Consider the following 18,054-nt stretch of genomic DNA (forward strand, 5'->3'; position numbering starts at 1 on the left):
TGAACAGTTTTGGGTTTTTCCTCCCTTTTTCTTGTCAGCAAGCACTATGATGTACAAGTGCATTTATGTACAAGGGTGAAGGAACAGGCAACGCACGATACCAGGGCGTGCAGTCCTGCACAGGCACTGGCTGCAGAACCCGTACGCCACTCAGCAAGAAAAAATCGAGTAGGTCTGGATGGATGGTCTCAGTACTGTGCAGTCCTTCTGATGGGGACTCCAGTGAGCTCCCTCGCCCCACGGCTGCGGTATGGGCTGCAGTTCACTGTCCCTATAGCTCGTGGGGCCGTATGTGGTTAAGCAGTGTGTGCTTTGGCCAAAGATAACAATTATCTGGATGTTATGTAGCTTGACAGTAATCAAAGGATTATAACGGAGTTTAGCCAGTTGTAGAAATCAAGGTAATTTTGCTTGCTTCAGTTTAAAGCGATGAGGCACTCTTAAAAGGTCAATGTCCATCGGTACGCTGCAATGGGCCACCTTGGCTAACATCACACATGTATGAACCCTTTAAAACAGGGCAACTTAATTCAGTCATTGGAGTAGAACAACGGCAATTACTCATCAAGACCTACAGACCAAAGTCAGAGCGTTGGTAGATCAGAAGGTGATATTAGCAGCATTTATCAAATCCATCTGCAGGGCCCACCAGAGAATACACAGCTGTGAAAGGGAAATGAAGTTTCAGACCAAAAAGAGGAGATGAGCATACAGAAATGACCTTAGAGGATTAAAATATGTGGACATGGTCACTGTAACCTCCTTTGCCTGTCTTGTATAGCACATGATTTTTTTCAAGGGACTTTGGAAATACAGTAATTTTATCCAACTTTCCAGTCAAAGAAAAATATTTAGAAACTGATTCAGCAGTCTACTGACTTCAAATAAAGGTCTGTGGAAATGCTGATCCCTCCCACTTATCCATGAAAATGTCATACACAACTCTGCTCTGGCCTTATTTTAAAGCTACTGTTTTCTCTAGCTAAGACTTTGTAAAATGATCCATTACTATATATTTTGAATCTTAATTTTCTTTCTCTCGTAAAGCCATTCTTTAAAATCATGTTTCACAGAAAAAGCCAGAATTATTGAATATAAATGTACCACTTACACTGCTTTTGTAAATTATTATATTTCTGCATATTTCTGAGAATTTATCTATAAATCCTGAATGGCAGTGTTGTCAAACCATAAACTCCTACATAAATGTGGATATATGGCACACAGAGAAACTGTACCAAATACACTTTTCTTAGCATTAGAAGAGTTAGGCACTGGCAGTATAAGACTGTCAGCACTGAAGGCTCCCTGTGCCTGTACTAATTCAGAAAATCTTTGATTTCAGTGGAAACTCCCCCAGGAAAACGCTGTTTTGTTCTTGTTTTGACAATATGCCTCTCTCTCTCAGGAGACATTCCAATGGTTTAAAGGACATGAACATTTTCTAATAAGTATTCCAACTTTTTTAGAAAACTGCTCTGGAAAATGCATTTAAAAATAGTATTTCTGTTACGGAAATATTTAGATGCTTAAAATGTCTAGAAAGAACCACACTTTCCCTTGATGTCTATTGATCACTAGAGTAATTACTGGAGACTACTATTGGCTCTGTCTCATTAGAGCTCCCTTTTCTGTCTCCTTGCCTGATTTCTCACATTCCCACATTTCTCATCCTCCTCATACCCCCGGAGCCTGGTTTGCGCTGCAGGGCCCAGGCAGGGGTGGGGACGGCTGCAGTTGCCCAGCCCGAGCACCGAGGACCACAAGGCACAGCTCCTCTCCCCCTGGAGAAATAGCACCGTGATACCAGATGCAGTAAAGCGGTACTGACTTTCCAAAGCGGTGACAAGTTCAGTGGATGGCTAGGGCAGGGTGAGCGCCCAGCACACTGCAGAGGAATGTGCTCGAGACTCAGGGCTTTCAGCTAGCATCGGGGGTCTAACACAAACACTTCTCAGAGTTCATGCGCTGCAGTATTTCTCATTCTGAAAGACGTTCAGGGCCTTATGATGTCTGTTGGTCCTGTAATACACACACACCTGAACACTGATTTGGATAAAACAGTGCTTCCAAACTTTTCCAATTATGTACCCCTTACATTCTTCCAGTGGAGGCTGTAGCCCTTTTAGACATTTCACATGCTTGGATTTTGCATATAATCTTGGTTTTCCTAATTGCCCTGTGTGGATCCTTTCAATCTAAGTCCGTGGACTTCAGGCTGAAACTACTCGTATGGATAAGCTGGAAGTTAAACACCCTGCTGGCAGCTCCCCAGGGCTCCGTCACCCCTCTGATCTGCAATATGCAGCAGAGAACCCAGATCTTATCCTGGGATATTTTTGTTACTTGGAAAAAAAATAAATCAGAATCCTGTTGTGCTACTCAGGTAATTAGTTCTCAATAAGGAGACTAAACGTAAGTATATGTAAAGAACAAACTAGTTAGTTAAGAAGTGAAAAGCACTGAATCAGGTTAAGTATAGACTCTCACTCACGCAGCAGCAGTTACCCGCATTAACATTCTGCCGACAACAAGAGCGCCTTTCACATCCCAAGGGCTCCTTGCCGAAACACTGCTCTGCAGAAGCAAATTGCGTCCCATCCCTCCTGCTTCACAGCGCCCGACGAAGACCCTGAAGCATCTGAAATGCAGCAAGACTGCTCACAGCTTTCAAACACAGAGACTACAGCTCCCATCATCCTACGCTCCAGCCTGATTTCTCCAACGAATGTTATTCGCTCTTTAGTACATCAATACAATGGGAATGCAATAAGGACCTCTTGGCGAGTGCCAGTTCTCAGTGACTTTACCAGCTGGTCAAAGTCTGAATGCATGCTTCCTGTTTTCTAATGGTAAAAAGTGGATTTTGTCACTCACTCTCCGGGGATTCCTGTGCTTGCTTTGATTTAAAAAAACTTGACTCTGCAAAACTGCATTCATGCAAATTGCCTTTTCCAAAACTTTACAGGAATAGACACTTTAACTTTATTGTAATTAATTCATAAACTGTGCACAACAGCTTGTAATATAGCTCATTCAAAATGGCAAGAACAACTGAGTGGATGCTAACTTTAAAAATAAAATATTTTAATTAGGAATATCCTGCTTGCAAATGTGACAGATTCAGTGGATTATTTCGTTGAACTTTACACGTCTGTTACTGTGAAACATAACATGAATATGTACCATTAGGGAGTTAAAACCAGCATGTATTGTCCTGTCAAATTGTCAGTTTGCGAGCTGCAATTTGACAAAAGCATAAAAATATGCAGAATACATTTTTAGTATTACTTGCGGAGTGATAAAAAATAGAACTTTCTTGAAGAAAGACTACGATCCATGTTTCTTACTTGGGCAAAACTCCCACTGTGGGTTGAAACTTCCCCTGCGCAAGGCCTATGAGGCAGACTTGGCTGACATGAGTTTTTTGGGGAACGGGCAGGACCCCAGAGGCATCTGAACGCCAGGCGTCCCACTCCGGGGGGGCATCTGGGGACCTCCGGTCATCCACCCTGTCTCCCCCACATACAATCGGGCATCTTGAAAGGTCATCCAATATTTGACACCTAATATTTGAGGTGTTTCTTTCCCAGAGGGAATTCAAATTCATACTCCTGCTTCTCTGGAGCTGCCAGGCGCCCGCAGGCGGTGGTGCCTGGGAAGGGAAGGCAAGGCAGGGTGCACCTCCTGCCGAGCCCGGGCTTGGGCATGCAGACACCCACAAGCAGGAGGGCAGTGAGAGATGCTGAAGGCCACTCTTGGGATCAGAGGAGATCTGGATTCCAGCCTTTGCTTCCTTTACTGTTTTTCTTTCAACACCTATGTAACGTAAAATACACAAACAGTCCTAAGACCAGGGACCAGAACCCATGTCTCTGCATCCTTGCAACTGACGACCCCACTCTCATCTCTAGCTGTACTTTTTGTATGAAAGTGTCCTGAAGTATTACGTTTCATGTTAAACTTACTATTTGCTAGTCTATATGCGTGCGTGCACACCTATGTGCATACAGGCATCCATCTGTGAGGTTATGAGGGGTACCTGGAGAATGCAAAAGGATTGGGCTACTGCAGAGAGTTGGTGAAAAAAAATTAAGCACCTTTCTATCTTTATTTGGATTGCCGTAGACTTCAGGCAAGATGCGGAAGCCTAGGTAGGGTGCTTTTGTATATCCACAAATGCTAACTGTAAGGGATGATGGTGAGATCCATAAACTCTTGAGGACTGGAATACAGGTGCAAACATTGCCTCTCTGGATATCCTCTTGCATGTCACAAAGGTTAAAAAGGGTGCCCCTAGGCCAAAGCATGTTAGCAGATCATACTGACTACAGGCTGGATTCTAGAGTGCAAATACAGATGTTGGACCTCCTCTTTAGACTATACTTAATGACCAATGCCTAAAAAAATAAATATAGCACAGTACACCTGAATTAGCCTTAGCACTTACAATAACTGTGTAGAACAGGACAGGGGGACAAAAGGTCATGAAATAATATTTGTAACTTTGTGATATGGGCAAATTCTACACCAGAATAATTCATTTATTTGGAACATGAAGCTGGCAGTAAATAGCCAACCCAGCACATCTGGATTGACTTCTGTTTGCTATCTGGCTTTACATTTATGTTTGCTAGTGAGAACAATTTATTGATAATATTTCCTATCTCTGTCATTACTCATTTTGCAGTTTATCCAATGGCATATCAACTAACCACTAACTTAAGCAAATGCAATTCCAAGCATGGGAATACTGGTTTTGAGTAAAGGAATAGAGCATGAAGCCATTTTCCTACTCGTACTTTGTGAACCTCAGGCATCTCAGATGACCACCTTAAATAAAAGAGGCCGTTTCAGGATGCATAGGATTTCCTTATGACCAGTCCTAGGTAACAACGGTCCTAAGCAATCAATTTCCTTCCTCTATCCTAATTTGCTCTTATACATCATATTCAAGATTTTATCTGGACAGGGGCTGGTTGGCTCAGTGGATAAACCTCTGCCTTTTCACCCCTGGGATCATGGTTCAAGTCAAACCCTGATGAAATGCACTTGATCGTCCTAATCTAGTTCTTAGTGGACAGTATTCCCATTATCTTTAAAAGGGTCACAGCCAAGGCCATTGGGAAGAGTGCATTGTGCTGTATCTTGTCTGTTGATTAATATATTTTCAGTGATGCCAGATCCTTAACCTTCATGAGCACACATATTCTCACAAAAAGCTTAATAAAGGTCCCTCATGGACTAAACCTTTCTTCTCAATTTGCATATCATTTCAGGATTTCCTGGGAATATTAAAAAACCCACAAATAAATTACTCATAATTTAAAAGTATGTTTGCCTGAACTGTTTGTAATAACACCTCTAAGTTAATTAGCATGATAACAGATCACTTTAAATCATTACTTGGCATAGGGAGAACAAGCCCTTTATAACTCAATCCATTTTTACAGCGCATAATAATTTTCTTCTCATACCGTATCAGTTGAAGCTAAACAGACACACAGAATAAAGAGAATCTACCCTCGAAGACTGATTTCACGGTTCAAAACATAAAATTTGAATAAGAATGTGCTCACCATAGAAGTTTACTGTTTGTTCTCTGCAGCAAGAGGACTGCTGAAGGACCACTGATAGCAACGTGAAGCTCTTTGCTTATTTTTTTCCATTACAGTAACACTTAAAGTAAGAAATGGAACCACTTCCATTTCATGAATATCTAGGCTGGAGATCATTGGGCTTTTCTGCGTAACTATCTCGAATCTGTTCTGGAACTAATGCTGGTAACAACAACAGCGTCCTCTGAACCATCTGATTATCCAGGAGTTACTGTGCGCCTGCACCCTCGGTCTAACCTCTTCTACCTCCCAGCAGCAGAGGCCAGGGCAGCAGCCGAGACCAAGGACTGCCGAGGCACGCGTCCCTGCGAGAGCGGGGCCGGCGCGGCCCAAGGGCAGCAGAGGACAGCAGGAAGCAGGGACGACCAGTGTAGGCACAGCTATAGAATTAGTCACCGAACTAAGCAGTTTCCACGAACGTCAACGGACAAAAGAGATTATGATTTTAGTAGGAAACATCCGGTTCAACTCTTAAGACAAATAATTCACTGATTACTTTTGTTACACAGTTGTGGTCAAAATCTTAAGGACAGTACATTAGTTTCTATCTGGATTGATTCTTTAATGTGATTCATATGAAAGATAGGAATGTATGCACCATTTTTCATTTCCGATTGTGGTTAAAGATTATAAAACGACTCCTAATGATTAAATCATTCCTCTGCAGTCATTAAGAGTTTTTACATTCTTACTATATATTTATTTAACTGACTACTGAAGAAACAGCATTTAGCTTGCGGTTCTTTTGTACAAATCAATAACATGATTATAATTTTTTTATTAAATAATTATCCCTGGCTTGCTTTTCTTTTGATTGTTTTGAAATTAACAGGGAACTCCCAAACACAAGATATTTTGAAAAAAACACTTATAGCCTGATTTATCATAGATGATTAAGGAATTTGAAAAAAAATGGTAAAAGTGTAGATTTACTCAAGAACTCCCTGCACACTGCTACTCTCCTGAAAGCACCGGCACGCTAATTTTTATCACTTGACAGTTGGCAAATCCAAAGCTACGACCAAGGTTTGTGTGAGTAACGTACTGGTGAGTTAGCGTAAGGTCAGGAAGAGTGGACAGCCCTGCAGACCCACTCGGGAAGCCTACGCAGAAGGCCTGGGCGTTCCCCGAGTCCCACGCCTGCTCAGGGACTCCTTGTGCCCTTTGGGTGGGTGAGGAGCAGGAGCACAAAAGAGGGGTGGCTGGGACATGGTTGCGGTCCCCAGCTGGGGACTGCCGCCTCTTGAAGGGTGCAAGCAACCAGTTCAGATTAGAGAAGCCTCACTTGTTCTTTGCCCACCGTTCATGGGCAAGTCTCTGGAGCAGGAGGACACAACGGTGATGTACAGCACAGCCTGGCTATATCCTACCGTCAAGGTCAGAGGTGTTAAGCTTTTTCTAATTCAAAAGCAACAACTTAAACTGGAATCTGACACCAAGGTGAAACTCTACATGTTGTACCTCCTCTTGTCCCGCCTTTCTCATTGCTGCTCTGTAGCACCCTTCCCCATAGCACCTAGACACGGTAGTTCTGTTGTAGTTACGGGAGTTACACCCTGGTCCATCTGATGTACTCTTTGATGTACAATTCAGAACATATGAATTAAATATTAAGACAGTTTCACATTATTGCTACAGCTATTTTCAAATAGGTTTTCTCTTTTTTCTATCACTACACAGCTGGATAAATCTGGGTGTTCCCTTCTGAAATAAAATGATACAGAATGCTCATTGCACTTTGAGGTAATAAATATAGGTAATTGCTAAGCTAATTTTGGAATAGGCTACAGATAAGTCTGGATAAGCAACAGATTAGTTTGGAAAAATTAGACCTGACAGATTACTGTATGCATTTCAAACTGAATTTCTGTTGAACAGATAATCTGTATCTATATCAGATTTTTCATAAAAAATACTCATTTTTATAAATATATCTTAAGATTCTTGTTGTTGATTACAATGTAAAAAAGAAGGAATAACTGTGTATGGATAATGATAAAGTAGCCTGTTGATAATAAATATTTGTCAGGTCTTGTCACATCTGTACACATTCCAATGTTACTGAAGAGACACCACACTGATAAAAAAAAATACCCTCAGAAAAATCAATGGATTTTGAGCTAAAGCAGTTGCTAAACACACAGAAAACATCTTTATCCAACAGCCATAGTGCTGTGAAAATTCCCAAGCCTTGCATTGGTACAGCTAAGGAAAATTTAATCTTCCCAAATACTCATCAGGGCACTCCATCCTGCAGACCTGACAGCCCCACTTATAATTAATTATACAATTTCGATGGGAATATCGACTAAACAAAGCTATAAATCATAGAAAAAGTCAATAGGCATGGACACATTCAATCATGTCCCGACCAATGATTACTACTCTTAAAATACAATAATTATTTTCAGGAGCCAGCTTGAATTAAATTTCTGTCAGGCTGGTACAAGACCGGTGGTTGATGAAGGATGCGATGGATTTTTTGGGTTGAATTCGGCACAGAGACATTTATCCTTTTAGATAGGTAGTTTGTTTTTAGTGATCATGGTGCTGCGTGTTTAACTAGACCATGAAGATTAGATTATCTCCAATGGCTCATTATATCGTTTATCTTTTCCTTCCATGTTTGATCTGGAAGATTTCCCGCTTCTTGATGCATGAATGAAATGACTGCTGATTTTGAAATGGAATGTGCTTAAGTGGGATTCTGCCTATGCCTTCACACACCATGTCCATGTATGTAAAGTCAACCAGCAGTCATCCGAAATACCACTAGGATGTGGTAAACGGCAGCAACAAGAATAGCTTTGCTCAGCTTCAGAAATGTACTGGGAAAAAATAAAAATTACATTTGAGTTGTTTTAAAAAAAGCTAAAAAAATTATTACAGTAATACACATAGAGGAAAAGCTGGGACAGGAATGGGATTAGTATGGAAACAGGAATTGGGGGTTAGTGTTATTACTTTGAATTAAATGGTCCCAAAACTGCAAAACATCAGTGAAAGAAACGTTACGTATTTCCCAAGGATGCATTCCCCTTGTAAATTAAAAAAAACAAACCCAAAGCAACTTATCTCACAGTAACTGTATCTTTAAGATACGTTGCCTACACAGATATTTCTCGTGATAAGCATACACGCCACCCATGAAAGATGTGCTGTCAGAAGGGACAGCAGTCCCAATGAACAGGATGGACGTCAACAGATGCTGAAAGGAGAAACAGATCTTCACTCTCCTCATGAGTCTGACTCATCAAACTCTTCTGACCTCAAGAAATGAATGAGATCTCAGATTCTCCCATGGAATTAACCTCCTAGGTGTAAGTCAACTTAAAAACAGAGAGGGTAATAGGGCTTCAGCTGTCCTCCTTGCCCTGGATCCTTGCAGACAGCCCTCCAAACAGCCCGGTTCTCTATGAACAGCAAGAGAATACGCCATAGGTAGGAGAGAAGAGAGAGGTGAGAGTCACAGATCCTGTGTACATCCCATCCCTACGCAAAAACCAGCAATACACCGTGTGAGCAGGCACACTGTGTAATTGGTACAGAGTGCGGCAAAACTGAGAGGTAGGGACTAGGGCAGACACGAAGGGGTTTTCAAAAAAGCCGAGACACAGAAGATGAATCGCTTGTCTTCTTTTATTTTGGGTATGAGGATAGAAGGTAAAATTCAGTCACCCTGAGGAAAGGACTGAAGAAAGAAGGGGAACCTTGGCTAGCTTGTCAGCCTGCACAAACGACTTTGACACACACAGTTTCCGCAGAACAAAGTTTTCCGAAGGTTTTCTTTGTCTAGTGTAGCCTGCCCTATTTATATAGCTCAGAATATTCAACATACGAATGCCGTTATTGTATGCACACATAGGCAGGTCAAGATCTGACACAAGTTAGCGTAGCTCTTCTGATGTCAGTGAAGTTGGGCCCATTTCCACAAGCAGAGGGTCTGGCCCATGACATCCACAATAAGGCTCCCACATGCAATAGGCACATTTCTGATTTTTATCTGTGCGTAACTGGGTTTTTCCTTTTGGATGCTTAATGTTTTTCCTTTAGATACATAACTCCTAGGAACCTTACATGAAATTGAGAAAGCTGCAAGCGGTGATATAGAAATTTTCCAAAATGAAATGGCTACATTTTGAAATAAAATCACCCTGAAGAGGATACAAAGCCATTCTCCACAGAAAAATCGTAGTCCTCATTATAAATCAGGGTAAGGATAAAGGGCTGCTAGAGAAACACAATTTGTATGTGAGTTTCCAACTTATTCCTTCAAAAGTGTTTAGCAATGAACTTACCGCAGTGCCATTGTTATCTCTAAATACATCTTGATTAAAATAGTCAAAGAGCTTCTTTTCTAATTGTAGCATAACCTAAAAAAAATAGAGGAGAAAGGTCAGCAAAGCTCTTGGACTCAGCTACCTAACACACAGCTGTTGGAAGTGACCCTTTTAGAGACATGCAACCCTTTAAAACCACACGACATTTCTACATGTCTAAAGCTCCTTGTCAGCTTGCCCATTTGGTTGACTGGCAATCACTTAAAAAGATCCAATTAACTGAGCATTAGGTGTGACAATCTATATCCCTCCCCTCCCTTTAAATTATCAGTTTGAAACAACTATATTCATGCTTTGTAGAAAAGAAAGTGAACATTCAACAACGTTTCTATTTACATAGGGGGTACAGAGGGCATTAAGTTGTTTACCTTTCGGTCATTATCAGATTCACGAAATATTAGCTTGACTACTTCATTTGTGTCAGCTGCCCGGATAGTCTGCATTGTAGCCTTTGCACATAGTGTCTAATAAAAAACATAAAAGGAGAAAGGGTAACTAGTTTATACGAAACATAAGGCCACATTTAATTGAACTTTATCAATGTATGTATCTTCAATGCCCACCTGGAAATATGACTGGTTGTAGGTCAAAATACAAAGCATTGCTAATTTAAGTCACTTCCACTCATGCTGGATTTAAAACAATAAACCGAATTACCATTTGGAGAGGAACAGGCAATATTAAGAAAATATCAATCAGATAAGGCAAATATTCATTTAACTTACTACCATGCACACAGGTTCTTTCACAGGTCTGACACTGTATGACACATTACTGGTAAACATCCTCGAAAGCCACTTCCTACAGCTAATGACTCCACAGCCCTACCGGTTTCTGTACCGCATTCCTAAAAGCTGATAACTACATTGGCACTACAGTTCTGCGGGTTAACTCGTTTGCAAAAACTTCTGCCCTGTAAATTAATGTTCCAAGTATAATTTAAAAGTCCGAGCAACACTTACACAATCTGACAATAAGTTTCACAGTTTACTCTGGATAGCAAATTCCCCATGCATCATCCGTTTAAATAAGAGACAACATCACATCTCTAGATATTTTGAGGACTGGGTGTCTAAAACACATTCTAAATCAACGCTTTATCAGGCACAGACGTATGAATTTCCAAGGAAGTGTCAGGCCTTGATTCATTTGCCATTCGCCTGGTTGGGGCCCAGTTTCAATGGCAATCAAAGCTGACCTAGAGAGTAAAAGAGAACAGGTTGTCTAAAGGGCCTGCTCTGTTGCGTTGTAACAGGTGAAAACCTGGAGCTTTTAGCAAAGCAGTCAAGCATATATTTAACTTAAAAACATACTTTAGATTCACTGAACCTATACTTTTAGTGAAGCTTTAAGTATGTTAAGTGCTTTGAAATGCAGAAATAGGCTACATCTGAACTGTGGTGTAGGCAGGCTTCACAAAGTGCTCTGTAGTTATCCAGCTTGGGCAAAGCTACTGGATGGTGTCTAATGCTACCCCAGCCCATCTGCCTGGGTTGCTGGAAACCACAAGGCAGAAGACAGAAAGGGGAACTGAGAAAACCTTGGCATTACTCAAAGGCAGAAAGAAAATGGCCAAGATGGGCACCCACACCTGGGAGGCAGTTCAGCATCCTTCGCTACAGCCGAGGCACAAGCTGCTGATAGGATCTATCCACAGCCCTGGATAAGGATATTGGCAAAGACTATCCTTCTGAATAAAAGCTTATTTTGCTAGAGGTTCTTAACAAAAGCCTGCTAAAGAAAATAACTCAGTCAAGAAGAGGCAAAGAGGTGACTTCCCTGCTCTGCCTGTTCCGTTCCTTTTCATAATGGCCAGACAACAGATTTTCATTTTGCATAATATTCACTTACAAAATAAATGTGTTCTGTGGTAACAGGGTAATAGAATTTCACATCCTACTACATGCTTCTTTCTCTCACAAATAGAAATACTTATATTGGGATTCATTATTAGAAGTGCAGTATCTATCAGACACAATGCCATGAAACTACAGCTTACTTCTCCGTTCCCCATTCTGAATTTCTTCTGAAGGAAGAAATACCTGCCAAACATGTCTTTAAACAAAAATCCATCTGCTTCCAAACATTTTAGATCTCCACTGAGGTTACCAGTGCTAGAATGGAAACAATCTCTCAATGGAATTTTTGCCTCCATTTGATAGAAAGCCATTAAAAAATGATCCTTGATAAAGGCCCCCACATGTTGCCACAGTACAAGCAAAAAGCAACAAGCTAAGCAATTTCATTTTTAAAGGATAACTTGAGTGTGATTCAGTAAAAATAAAATACAAATCTGATTTTTTTCTTCAAGTCTGTGAAATGAACAGGTGCTGATTCCCCATCTTACTGAATAAATGATGTTGCTTCCTGACAGATTTTTCTTGATTGTTTCCTCTCCCCCAAAAAGCAGTGCCATGTCTATAGATTATGAACATCTAACTCTGGGTTTTATCCTAAAAAACTTGGCACACTCACGGCACCAACGTGGCCGTAGGTGAAATCACAGTTTTCACTGGAGAAAGGAGTACCAGTCACACCGACACGGATGTAGGCTGCCCTTTGAGAACTTTGTCTGTTCTGCAGGATTTTAAGGTGTTTTTTTGAAAGGCTTGGGAGAAGAGAGGGAAGATGCCGGCAGTAGCTAGTTAAAGCTAACTCTGCCTGGGAGGGAGGAGGAGAGGCACTCCGGACCATCAGGGAAACTGCACTGTTGGTACCACTTATTTTAAGCACAGACCTACTAACTTTTCCCTCGCATCCACCACGTACTGTAGGATCCCTTTTGTCCGTTTGGACACGTAATTACCGTTTTGCCATCTGTGTCTGTACGCGGACACGGGTGAGGTAATCCACCACCGAGCCATTCCCAAAGTGCGCTCCCTCCGATACCAGCTATTGAAATTCAAAGCACAGATTAGCTAATCGGGTCAAGCCCCAAAAAATAGCGCTTTGGGCTCATGTGTCACAAATCAGTCTGGTCGCCTTTAAACAGCGCACCAGATTAGAACAAGCACCCGAACAAACCAAAGCGGAAAACCCGCCGCTCTCTAAAGCTGGTTTCTAAAGCCCTAACAAATCGCTCCATCTTTCACTCATTTAAACTTTCCAAATGAGGGTCAATACGGTCCCCGAGCATCCAAATGCTAATGCGCTTAAGTGGGCTTAAGCAGCTTTCCAGAGTGAATGGGCCAAAGAAGGGCTCGAAAAGACAAGGCAGAGTTACTGTCACTGTCAAAAAGTCATTGTAGCCACCCCCAGAGTGGTTGCAATTCAAGAAATTCATGATTTCTGTCTCTTAAAGGCATCTGCTTGAGAACATTTTTTTTTCTGAGCTGCTTTATCTCACAACTTCAGGCCCACTCTAAAAGAAAAAAACCCACGATCGACTCTTGAGAACCAATACAGAGAAAGGACCCACATACCTTATTGCTTTCAAATTTCACACGCACAAAAAGTTACCTTATTCACAGACAAAAAGTGATTGGGCAAAGGTTCATTTCTTATACAAGCTGGAGCACTCCTTTTTTCCTCCTCCTTTCAATTTCTACAAAGTCGTAGTCACCCAAGCAGAAAACTTTCGGGAACATGTGCCTTTTTAGACAAGTCTACTTATGAAGGGATTTTTTGTTGCTGGTAAAGAAAATCAAAATGCTATGAAAACACACTGTTTCTTTTTGGGTATTCCCTCAAAGGTACTCTTTTACAAAGTCAGAAGAGGGGAAATCAGATATCAAAACTCTACTCAAGTTATCTTTTTAAAAAAATCTTTTTTCTTTGGAAACAAGACTTGGTTAAAAAGTTTGCAGGAGAGCTGTATTCAGAGCTGAGAGAGAACTCAGTATTCGGCCTTTGCTGAGCAAACACAGACGTGTCTTATTCCCATTTTCACATACACTGTCCGCACAGGTAGATGCTTTCTAGTATTTTTAAATAATCCTTTGTGATGATTTGTGTGTATTGAATTGTAAAACATAGCAATAACTTCTCTGATCATTGCCTTGGAACGTAATAAAAATGTACTGTTATGCAAAGCTAGGAGCAAAAGTTTTTTATTTTGACAAAAGACAAATCTGGAATTTCTTCTAAACTGCAATCCTCAGAAACTGAAAGCCTTTTGATTTACAGCATAAATGCCACCTTCAACATACATCTGCTCCCAGATATATACAACATACCGAAATGTTTTAGACTGTATTTCTGCATACTTACAGTAAAAAGGGATAAAGACATTAAAACAATGGTTATATACATAAAACACAGACACACAATATTCTATAATATGTATTATATAATTGCTTTTTATATTGCGTTTATATGGAAACACTCTGAACAGCTGTGAACCATACTACTGTTTCCTGCTAGCAGTGCTCTGCTGAAAATTGCAGCTGATTTTTCATTGATTTTGCACTCCTGCTTTCTGAACATCCTTTAGACTCCTGAGTCCACCTCTTGATGTGTGAGCTGAGTTATTGCATGCTTGTAATTGCTTCAACAAATTTTTTTTTTTAAAAAATGCAGTATCCAAGCACATACAGACTCATACTTTCCTATTGTCTCTGCCTACTGATTCTAAAGAAGTGTATTATTTTTCCCAATGATTTGAATACTCTTCTTAGGACTTATTATTACTTTGAATTCTTCTAAAAAAAAATTAGAATATATTCATTTCTCCTTTGTAATTAAAAAAGTTCAGCAATAGTTGCAATTGCAATTTCCAGTAAGCTGCATGGATTACAACAGAAGTGTTTGTTGCTAAAAGTGCCAGGAGAGAAGTGCAGAGTCTGCAGAATGCTAACGTGAGCCAGCTGAAATAAGGTCTTGAGCACATGAGCAACCAGATCAATTAAATTTAAGATATTTCATTTTATTCCAGTTACATACTCTGTGGATTCTGGCAGGATAGAAAAGAGAGAGGTACATGTATCATCTAATTATGACAGTGAAATACTTCTTCTGAAATGCTGCTCAAAGCCCAAGATCAATCTGACACTTATTAAATTAGGATAATCAAATGCTTTTTTATTATTATCTGGATGCAAATTGTATTTGAAACAATCAGCAAGGTAAAAGATTTGCTACTTTGGGAATAACAGGAACATCTGTCTTGTTTGGGCTCCTCCTTACCTCTGAGGGGTTGGTATGATTTCCTGGGTATTGGGAATACACCAACAGTAAATTCACCAAATCATGTGATGTAAGAGAAATAAAATTTGCAAGTGAGAAAAACAAATGTAACTGAGTCAGTGAAAGTTGTGCATTTAGCTACAGGATAGGTAACATTGTGTTTTTTAAACTCTATCTGCCATTGAAATGGAGACTTTTTTTAGCTAATTTTTCACAACCGTGCAGAGGTATTTGACCATACAGCTGCTGCAAACCATTAGGGAAATTACAGAGCTAAATTCCCCAATGTAAAGCAATCAAAACCCATCTGAGAGGATATACACCTTTACTTGAAAAAATACCCTTTAGACTATATATTAACTTGTGTTAACTTTAACTGTCTGGAAACAGCAATAATGTCTCAGAGAAGTTACTACGCTTTTAATACTAGTAAGCTTCCAGCAGCAGGAATTTAACTCAGTTAAATATGAGATAAATGATTAGTTGAATAAAGAACAAATATAAAAAAGTATTAATGAGAAGCCACTTGAAGTATGAATATGTGGAATTACTTTCTCTTTGAATATTCCCAGAGGAGTAAGCTCATGTCCAGGGGAGCAGAGATGGTGGAGGGGCTGGGTGGGATGGAGAGCAAAAGCCTCCTGCACCACTCCCGTCTTTCCTCTCAGCACACTGCTTACGTCGCATGCGTACGGCCCATCTTCTGATGGCAAATCAATGCAAATTACATGACGCTGCTGCCTGTATTCATTTTAGGACTGATTTAACTTCACAGGCAGTTTACAGCAGCACCAATTCTACCACCTGTGAAAGCTTGGCCCAAAAGCTGCCCACGACCTACAGTAGTACTCTGGTCTGCACCACGCAACCCTTTTGCTGATTTGTGGTAAAGGGATATTTTGGTTTTAAAATACCTCTTTGGGCAGTGTCTGTGACAAAAAAAGCTCAGCACTAAGACCCTATCTTCATGCTCCCATTCCCCCAAAGATCTCCTGCCTCCCTAAAATAAACGCTCCCTGCTGAAAACAACTTGCATTTCTTTGCGCTCAATTTCACATTAGCTGCACTAAGTTCATCCTGAAATGCATTTTCTTGTCCAGAAACTTAGATGATTTCATGACAATGTTACCAAAGTGTATCACTAGGCAATGCAAAACCGTTTCCATTAGTTTTTCAGGTACTGCACTGAGTAAACTGAGAGACCCGTTTAATGGCACAGCCTCTGTCTGGCAGAACACGTAACTGCCTGCTCTGTCGGTGACACTCTCTTGCCTGCTCTATTATTGCTGAAAACAACACCCAGTTCTTACAGAGTTATCTTCTGCAGTAACGGGTGAGCTGTCTGTCTGCATTTGCACAGGAGGCAGCGGGGCCACAGTCCCAAGAGCGCGCAGCCGCAGGCCGCTAGCCCCAGCCCACCCTTGGCCCGGGCAGGGAAGGGCGCCGGAGCGGCCGGCTCGGTGCCAGAGGCCGGCGCAACAGCCTGCCCTTCCCCAGGTCCGGAGGGACCGCCGAGGGCGCTGACCGTGCCCTCCCTGCCTCTGCAGCTTTCCTCTGTGCCAACAGCTGGTGGCAATGATGGCTCTCTTTTTACTTCTCTTCTTCAGAAAAGAATCTGAACTAAGTCCAAAAGGCCTTTGCCACTAAGATTCTCCGCGATTACAGATCTGGAAGAAAGTGTCGAACACCCAACCTTACGTTCTTGGAAAGAATGTGCTATTACAGCTCTGTCCCAGGAGACAGGACCACTAGATTGTGGCTATCAGCTGCCTCCTAGCATCTTTTTCACCCGGAACACATACTTCTCACGGTAATTCAAAGAAATCCCTCTTGGCATTTGTTACATGTTTAGCAGCAATAAAATTCAATCTGTTTATTAGATGCTCAGCATAACCTAACTCAGCTACTTAGACACTGTGCTTAATTTATAAACCTCTCATGTTTCAATCTAACTTTACTAATTTTGGCTATCCTAAACGTTGTTTTCTTCTGAAACCAAGCAGTTTGTTCAGTTAGCTGTTACTTTGTACGTGACGATTTAGTTCTAAAATTTTCATCAGTACCCATCAAATAGCAGAACATTAACTATTACTTGCTAACCTACATAGATCCAAAGAGAAAGAATAAGCGATAATAGTTTCTCACACTCCTAAATTTTTCCCCACAGCATCTTCCCATACCCCATTTTGTCATACTGAGAAAGAGACTTTCATTAGACACCTTGTGGTACTGTCCTAAACAGTTTTGCAAACATAACAATGCCCCATTTTGTAACTATTTTTCTTTTTCAATACTGGTGTTAAATGGAGCTTTGTAAAAAAAGAAGATTTTTGTATTACTGTTAATTCCCTCCCCCCCACATGTATCTCTTTCTACCTTTTCCGTCACACATATTCACGTGCATGGTGATTAGCTTCTAGTTTTCTCTGACTCCTTCTGGTCAGGTTCACATCTTTTTGGATTCTCTTGTTTCATTTTCCTGACTATGATCTCCAAGTCTGAGTTCAGCTAAGCATCTACATACTGATTCACAAACAATTTATCTTGACTTGTTTGGCGCCTGCATGCATCAGAAACACAAAACTTTATAGGGCCTTCGCAGGCAATGGTGAAGTTTTCAGGTAAAGGGTTCCCCTGCCCCCTTTTGAAGCTCTCAGTTTAAGTTCACTTGCTGACATTTACAGTAAGTTTCAAATGCATTCAGGACTTTGATTAGATCTGGATAAACTCTACCCCACTACAAGATCTGGAACTTCGAAGCAGTTTGCTAGAAAAATCCCTTCCCTCCTCCTGTCCATCTTCCTAGTCATTTAGCATCACTACTTGAAGTCAAATAGGGTCCTGGGGGAGTTTTCAATGATTTGCTTTTCCATAATTACAGGAACTGGAACAGTCCAACTGTTCCTATGGAAATCTTCTGTATATATGTTGTGTTGTCCCATAATGTGTGAACCTCTTGACATTTATTCAGA

General features: G+C 40.9%; 1 protein-coding gene across 1 annotated transcript in view; it reads right to left on the bottom strand.

Moving 5' to 3' along the window:
• The window catches only part of INPP5A (inositol polyphosphate-5-phosphatase A), a 260,559-nt gene that overhangs the window by 29,975 nt on the left and 212,530 nt on the right, over positions 1-18,054 (bottom strand). The window contains exons 10-11 of the mRNA XM_050898952.1: positions 10,327-10,422; positions 9,917-9,991 (exon numbers count right to left, since the gene is read on the bottom strand). Coding sequence (XP_050754909.1) covers positions 9,917-9,991; positions 10,327-10,422 — 171 coding nt within the window. The remainder of the gene's footprint in view (positions 1-9,916; positions 9,992-10,326; positions 10,423-18,054) is intronic.

This window comes from Gymnogyps californianus, chromosome 6 (assembly GCF_018139145.2).
Source record: "Gymnogyps californianus isolate 813 chromosome 6, ASM1813914v2, whole genome shotgun sequence".
Classification (NCBI taxonomy): Eukaryota; Metazoa; Chordata; class Aves; order Accipitriformes; family Cathartidae; genus Gymnogyps; species Gymnogyps californianus.